The sequence below is a fragment of the Danio aesculapii genome, chromosome 16 (assembly GCF_903798145.1).
Source record: "Danio aesculapii chromosome 16, fDanAes4.1, whole genome shotgun sequence".
NCBI classification, from domain to species: domain Eukaryota; kingdom Metazoa; phylum Chordata; class Actinopteri; order Cypriniformes; family Danionidae; genus Danio; species Danio aesculapii.
In genome coordinates, this window is record NC_079450.1 from 48,113,609 (window position 1) to 48,122,388 (window position 8,780).

The 8,780-nt window shown below is 34.2% G+C and overlaps 1 protein-coding gene across 2 annotated transcripts in view; it reads right to left on the minus strand.

Annotated features, from left to right (window-relative positions):
- Positions 1-7,994, minus strand: part of ano10a (anoctamin 10a) — a 72,516-nt gene extending 64,522 nt beyond the window's left edge. Inside the window, exons 1-2 of one of the 2 annotated variants that reach the window (XM_056475387.1) lie at positions 7,741-7,994; positions 24-174 (exon numbers count right to left, since the gene is read on the minus strand). In XM_056475387.1, the coding sequence (XP_056331362.1) occupies positions 24-162 (139 nt within the window). In that variant the 5' untranslated portion in view covers positions 163-174; positions 7,741-7,994. The remainder of the gene's footprint in view (positions 1-23; positions 175-7,740) is intronic. The other variant, XM_056475389.1, reaches the window with a different exon arrangement.
- Positions 7,995-8,780: the final 786 nt, after the last annotated feature.

Genomic DNA, 8,780 nt, shown 5'->3' on the forward strand with positions numbered 1-8,780 from the left:
ATGTAAAATGCCACGGGTCTCACCTCCATTACGCTGCTTGTCTCTGATTCTGTTTAGTAACCAAGTGATGGCCTCTGCTTTAGTGTCATAAGCAAGCTCCAGGACCACCAGAGGGGTGAACGGAGACGCATCACTGTCAGAAACCGACAAGCCAAGTTGCATTTTTCCTGATCCCTGTGTTGCAAGCACACAAAGAGAGACAAGGGTCAAAAAATGCATAAATAAAACATAACACTATCCTCAGCATTCAATTCCTCATATCAGACGAACATTTATTCATATCAGAAGTCTTATTTGCATCTATAACTGCTTATGGAAATGTTTTCGTGTTACTTTGAAGACTCATGCAAATAGGTCATTTGAACAATTAAGTCATGGCTGGTTTAAAAACAAAAAGTGCAGTGTCACATAATGTGTCCTTCTTGATAATACAGACATATAAAAATGTAACATTAAATATGACTCACTCTTCCAATGCACTACCATAAAATAGCAATTCAAGGAATGAAATCTTTTTTACAGCAAGATAAAAAGAGTTGTCCATGAAAGAGGAGAGTTATAAGTAGGGCTAGACAGAATCTGCGGACATTTTTTGCTATTTCTGTGCAGAATTTTGTTAAAAATCTGCGGATTTATGCAGAATGATTTTGGGAGTATCATAACTAAAACCTTAATATATAAACTAAAAAGTAATATCTTTTTAATTTGTATCTAATGTTTACAATGCAAATCCAATTAGATCCACTTTATTTGGCAAACAACTCAAGTCTTCTATATAATATCTCTACTAAAAGACAGAAAATATTACATTACAAACTGTATTGTAAATAAATTATATGAACATTTTCATATTAGTCAATAATTATACTGAAATTAATTTAAAAACTGAATAAACATAAATTTACTCAAGTAAATAAACAAAATCAATGATGGGCTAAAAATCTGCGGAAATCTGTGGAATTCTGCGCAGATTCCGTGTGGGCCTAGTTATAAGATAAAAAGCTTACTTTATAAGTTCAACTGAAGTTGTAAATTTATTTTGTATAATTTATAATATGTAGGTCTGGTTGGCAAAAATATAAAATCTAAGCTCCTTTATAATATATTTTTAAGTCTCATCTCTTTAGATTTTAAAATATAAAGTTTAAAATTGCAGCTGTATATCTGTAAATTTAAAAATAAGCTAAAAAAATCAGCTATTCAACAAAAATTGCTTAAATGTAATAGATTACATAAATAATAATAATATTATAAATAATCTAAAATAATGAATAATTTTTATTAAAATCACACAATTGAATCTTTTGATAAGTGTTTTACTATATAGTGACCTTTAAAGTACACATGAAATCAAAACTAACCATACTGGATTTGTTAGCTCACATTGCTAATTTTGTAATGAACATTTAATCTGTGCATGTCATTAAGAAATAAAAACTGTTTGCTCTTCTAATCTAAAATTAAAGTCTGAAAATGCACTTCCTGTTTTCCTGATTGTTTTCAGTTCAAATTCTCAGATTACGTCTATCTGAGGTATTGGGCGTGGCTAACATACTTAACCACACCCCTCCAACTGTCAGTTTCGACAACAAACAGAAGTGACGAGCAGGGGTCCGTGCTTTGTACCTCGCTTAAATGATCTAAGGGTGCTTTCACACCTGTGGATCGATTCTCCTGTTCCGAAACAGGGATTCGAATTGTTACAATGTCCACTTTGTTCTTGGTGTGGATCGCTTTTACATGGCAAAGTTTCAAAACAGCCCAAAATAGCTAAAACACATCACATGCAAGTAAATTTTGGTCAGAATTTTAGGGTTTACTTTGCAGAGTCCCGCTTAGCTGTCATTCATTCATTTTCTTTTCGGCTCATTCCCTTTATTAATCTGGGGTCACCACAGCGGAATGAACCGCCAACTTATCAAGCACATGTTTCACGCAGCTTATGCCCTTCCAGCTGCAACCCAAACTTCAGTACAATTTCTGCAACCCATCTCTGGGAAACATCCATACACACTCATTCACACTCATACACTAAGGACAATTTAGCCTAGCCAATTCCGCTGTACCACATGTCTTTGGACTGTGGGGGAAACCGGAGCACCCAGAGGAAACCCACGCAAACACAGGGAGAACATGTAAACTCCACACAGAAACGCCAACTGACCCAGCCGAGGCTCAAACCAGCGACCTTCTTGCTGTGAGGCGACAGCACTACCTACTGCGCCACTGCGTCGCCCCTTTTTAGATACAAACATGTATTATTTTAACATACCGATTCAGCTTCAGTACAATTTCTGTATGATAATAGACAAGCATAATAATATTCAACATTTTTTTGTTTGTTTGTTTGTTTGTTTGTTTGTGTTAAGGGAATAATAATTTATGCAGTCATGCACATGTTTTGACAGCTAATATGACACAAAAGTTGCAGACACCTTTACCGATATCAAAATGCTTTTATCATGCAAAATTCATTTAAATTCTGTACGCCGATTAAGAAACTTATATAGGCTTAGGCCACTATAATAAAGAAAATCCAATCTAAAATGTAAAACTAAATAAATTGCTAAATACTCTTGACAAATTAAAGTGTAAAGCCTGAAGCTCACAACAAATCTGTAAAGTTATTGCGTGTCATATTTAACATAACGTTTACTACGAATTTTATATAATTTTGCTCACATGGATAATTGAAAATTAATCAGATGATGTCATTACACTGTTGTGCTATCAGCCAATTGTTGCTGATCATGATTTCATGGATCGATAGATTTTTCCTTCACAACACGAAGCAATCTCAGATCAGTTCATGCAGACATTTTAATTTGATTTGCGAACTTGTTTGAAGAACCAAATTAGCCAGAGATCAGTTATCAAGATTAAAAGATCCAGGATCTGTCAAATTATCTTAGGGTGCTTTCAGACCTAAACTTTATTTTCGGAACCTGGCGTGTTTGCCCAGTTAGCGTGGTTCGTTTGGCATATGTGAATCCAGCAATGACGCTTCGATTGAGACACTGCTCGCTGCAGAGCCATTTGAGCTCCAGCGAGGGGGAGCTTGAGCTTGAGCTCCTCCTCCTGTAAGCTGTTTTAATGCGTACACCCAACCCACCCCTAACCCCAAGCCCCAGTGACATCACTCGTAGAAGAAGTGCAAGGAAGGAGGAGCTGGAGCTCAAGCTCCCCCTTGCTGGAGCTCAGCTCTGCCCAAGTGGCTCTGCAGTGAGCACCACTTGGGGGGGGGCTTAGATCCGCGCCAAAACAATCGGTCTGCGATCGCTGAATGAGGTGGTCTCGGCTCGATCAAAACAAACTTTGGAGCGGATCAATTATTGTGAGAAAGCAATATGATCCGAACCGGGCTATATCACTGTGTATTATGGATATGTAATAGGCATATATGCGGCTATATGAAGAGAGAATTATGAGTAGGGCGGGATGTCATTCCTACCGGTAAATGTGTGTTTCGTGTCAAATATGAAAAAAACTATATATATATATATATATATATATATATATATATATATATATATATATATATATATATATATATATATATATATATATATATATATACATTTTTTATTTTTTATTTATTTATTTATTCATTTTAACTCTTGTGCATATAAACACAAATATTATTATTTAATATTAAATAATATTAATTATTATCAATAATAAATGTATATATATATAAACTTTAACTATTTTACTATTTTACCAAGTGTATATAACATATAGGTTACTACTATAAGAAAATATTAACATTCAGAACATACTTTCAGTATTACCTTTGCTTGAAATAACCCAATCTAATCCTGTTTATATGAAACAAGCCTGCTCCCGAGCAGGTTTGAGCTACCAGACCTGCTGCTATTACAACAACTCTCAAATTAATTTTGAAGAACGATACTATCCTGGATCAAGTCAAATTATCAATAACCAAATCCAGCTAATTGAGTAATCCACGTACGAAGAATGGATCCCAGGAGGTGTCTTCTAGGTTGTAATAATTCTTCCCAAACCCTTTTTCCAGATTTTCTGAATGAAATGCCTACTGTAGTACATCCAATCAACAAGCATCCAAAAACACAAGCCATGCCCACTGTTTTTTCATTTAATATTCGATTTTTTTAGGAACTACATCACAAAAAAGAAGTCAGAGCTTCCAATTCATGTGGACTTTAATTTGGTGCAAGAGAACCTGGAGTTTCTATAGCATCAGAGATTTGTCACTTTGCTCACAGTTCATTGGTGGAATCAACATAACCTGCCCTGGAGTAGGTTAGCGATACGGTGTAAGACACCATGGTGACAAAATGTGATTAAACTCTACGTAAATCAGAAGTTGACTTTTATTCCAGTATATTAATGTACAGTTAAAGTCAGAATTATTTTTTAATTTTGAATATTTGATTTTTTTTTTCTTTTTTTAAATATTTCCCAAACAATGTTTAAGAGAGCAAGGAAATTTTCACAGTATGTCTGATAATATTTTTTCTTTGGGAGAAAGTCTTATTTGTTCTATTTCGGCTAGAATAAAAGCAGTTTTTAATTTTTTAAAACCCATTTTAAAAGACAATATTATTAGCCCCTTTAAGCAAAATTTTTTTGATAGTCTACAGAACAAACCATCGTTATACAATAACGTGCCTAATTACACTAACCTGCCTAGTTAACCTAATTGACCTAGTTAAGCCTTTAAATGTCACTTTAAGCTGTATAGAAGTGTCTTGAAAAATATCTAGTAAAATATTATTTGCTGTCATCATGGCAAAGATAAAATAAATCAGTTATTAGAAAGGTTATTAAAACTTCATTAAGTTATTAAAACTATTATGTTAAGAAATGTGTTGGAAAAAACCTACTCTCCGTTAAACAGAAATTGGGGAAAAAATAAATAGGGAGGCTAATAATTCAATAATTCTGACATCAACTGTACTTCCATCTAAAACGGAATATTGAATAGGGGGCGAGGCTCTCTTTCTGCACAGCATTCCATCATAGCAAACTAACGGTAAGAGAGGCATGGTTAAGAATATGGTGGCTGAAACAGTCAAACTGACGTGAACCACCACTCCAAATGCGAAAGCAAATGTTCCGAAAACTTACGTTTTTGGAATAGCCTGCACAGATTAATTAGTTCAGCTAAAGAATAACAATATTCGGTAACAAAAAAATATATATATTGAAAATGTACATTTCACATGGACTTTGGAATCAGGCTGTCTTCATGGTACCTAAAACCTAGGATTGTTGCAAACTAAACTGAAAATGAACTTGCTTGCCATCTAACCCAGTTTCATGGTACAGGCCCCTGCTTGCTCTGTGTGAGCAAACCTTAAAAATAGCTTTATATGTGTCCCAAAAATTAGCACATTTCTTAAGGGTTTGTAGTGACATTAGAGCAAGTAAATGATGACACTTGACAATTTACATTTTGAGGTGAACTAACACTTTTTTAAAAGCTCTTATGTGACTTAATGGCATTTCCAAACTATCTGCCATTCCACAAAATATACAACGATCTACAAATGGAGACGTTTCACAACAACTTTTTACATCTATCTGCCCTCAAAAAATCTCTCAAAGATCAAGATACTTCAGTAAGTTGATTCACTGCTTAAGAGCTGGATTCTGTACCAAGAAATCTGTAAAAACATTGAATCTTGAGTATGAGCATGTTAAGTTTTCAACATAGGAATTGCTCAAAACATGAAAGCAAATCCATGAAAGAATGGCTCAAGAAATAATGGAACAGTTTGGAATGACCAAATCAAAGTCCAGACCTCAATCCATTAGAAATATTTTGAGAGACTGTGAACATGCAAGAAAACCCTCTAATACTATGGATTAATACAAGAAAGAAAAGAAACTAACTCTCTCCACAAATTAGTTAAAGGGATTGAAAATTTGAAAATTCGGTCATGATTTACTCATCCTCCATTTGTTCCAAACCTGATTGTGGTAAAATTGGTTTCATATTTGCACATTCAGACTTTCTCCTTACTAATATAATATCAGAAAAGTATTTCAAATTCTAAATAGTGAAATCATGTTAGCAGTCAATAACTTTCAACATTGTTCACAGTCAATTAAACAATGCTAATGTTGTTTTAAAGTCAAACATAAACGCGATTTCAGACTGAATACTCAAAGTATGGTAAACAAAATATCGGGACCGTAAAAATAAATGAATGTGCAAATATAAAACCAACTTTACCTCATTCCAAACCTGTGTGAGTTTCTTTCTTTTGTTGAAAATAAAGGAAAATAGACTGGATGTATATATGAGCAATTCCAGCATTATGGATGTGACATTTGCAGTAAAAACTCAAAACATAAATTCACAGAGAAAGTATATGTCAACATTATATTGAAAGATCTGTTTATATTTTGCAAAACAACTGACCACAGAGTTGAGGGATCAAAAAAATATCAATCTGTAAACATTTTTTATATTTTAAATGAGGAAAATAAATATGCGTTATGGATGTGACAAAAAAATCTGCGAGTTTACAGCATACAACATACTTTGTAGAAATTCTGTGAATTAAGCTCCACAACCAAAAAGAAACAATGCTAATCGAAAGGAGAATAGTTGGCTCTCTATAAAACAAACATGACTGATTTTATTTTATTTGACATGTTTGCATTCATAAATGAAAAGCTTTGTTATGGATGTGACACTTTTCCATTATGGATATGGCAGTTTGAAAACACTGACAGAGACATTTTTGAGTATTTTTAAAGTACTGTAAAATGCTTGCTTATATATATATATATATATATATATCGACTTCTATGGTGTTTTTTGTTCTTACTAGAGATGTCAATGGCTGTTCTTCAGTATTGTGTTCAACAGAAGAAATAAAACTTCATTTTTGTGTTCAACAGAGGAAATAAATTCATAAACATGAGTCAATGGTGAGGGGGAAAGTGGTGATTAATAGTAATGTAAATCTTTGAGTGAACTATAACATTAACACCAACCAGTTAACATTTGAAGTGGATGAAAAAAGTTCTTAAAATTGTCCTAGACAAAAATCAGTGCTCTTGAACAGTTTTAGGACAACTTTGATGAAATGTTTTGATCCACTTTAAATGGTGACCACTGTATAATAACAACCTCAGTCAATGTAGATTCCAGAAAAAAACATGGCACATTGTGTTTGTTTACATTTTGTATCTATCAACCTGCTGTTATTACACTGTCTAATGTGATTAATAATGCATGTGTGTACTGTACAATATCTGATAAAAGGGCAGTCCTCCATCTTCTAAAATGCTGCATAAGCTGTTAAAGGAAACCACGTTCTATTTGAAGATGAATTCATCTTGTAACGAAAAGGGGGGAAAGTACCAATTTATAAAAAGGTGTGGCAAAGAAAGATCCACAAAATAATAAACCTGAAGCGGTTTCCCAGAGTTTGTGGATAGGGGAAATACAGCATGTGATTCTCATCACACTAATCCTTTTCTTGAGTGTTCTGACTGTCATCTGAGTTCTACTTCATCATGACAGCTCACTGGGCGGAGCTAAACACACATGCCCGACAAGGAAACACACAAATGCAAGGCTATATGAGACCACAGTTATATTCCTGCAGACAGATAACCTACACATGTCACTCTCGTTGCCGCTTTTCGATACCTTAACGCTTCTTAAACAACATATCAATGATACAAGGCGTGTGTCAGGCCTGAACCCGCACTAACATGTAAACTCTGTATACTCACAGTGTTGCACGCGCGATCAGCCGTCCGGAAAGCGAATAGACGTCAGTCCTGCGCTTCAGACACCCATTTAAACCGGTTGATTTAAAACCCCTGAATCGGTTTGTGTGAAATTGAAGAGTATGGGTCGGAGAGGTTTAAAGTTGAGGCTGACTTGAGTTCCTCCACGTCACCGAGATGACACAGCCCTAATTCTAGATCACACCCACCCGCCGCTCAAACCTGCTATACAAACACGAATGTGCAAGTGATTTATCAACACTGATTTAACACTTTTTAGTAAAAGTGCCTGAATTAATAGATAATTCCGCTTATTCGCGTGTACGCTATTACATTTTATACCAGAGATTTAACGTTAAATAAAATAACAAATTGTGTATGGCTTTGAATAGGTCATGTGCCGTAAAAACGACTTCTGAACTGTACATTTAACGCTGATAATAATCACTAGAGAGCTGGGAAGTGTAGATCAGAGTTCACTGTTGACGCTCTGTCACGTGATCTACGCTAGTGAATCACTTTTTAGTGAACCGGCTCTTTAGAACTAATTGATTCACAAAGCATGATGCATGTCGTTCCGAATTAATTAACAAATTAGTCTGGCACAGTCTGAATTCGAAACACTAATTACATCAAGTTAATTTTTGTTTTGTGTGTACACATCCGAAATTAGGAAGATCGATGTGACTGCTGATTCTATAAACTTATCTTCAATCTTCCTAATTTTAAAATAATAATTTCATTTATAATAAATGTAATATTTACATAGCGTTTGTTTTTTAATAATAATAAAATAAAATACATGCATTTTGTAATGTGTTTCAGAAATAATAGAACTGAATATCGAATCAAACAATGTTTTTTTTTTATTATTTAATAATAGCATTTTTACGTCCTCGCGAAATTATATCGGACTATTTTTCTTTTGGTCCCAATTTGTAATTCTCTTGCTATCAAAATTGCTATCTCTCTGCTCTGCCTTTGTGACTTGATTCGGTTCGTTCAGATCGCTTTTCAACTTGTTCAATTGATTCAGTTAAAAG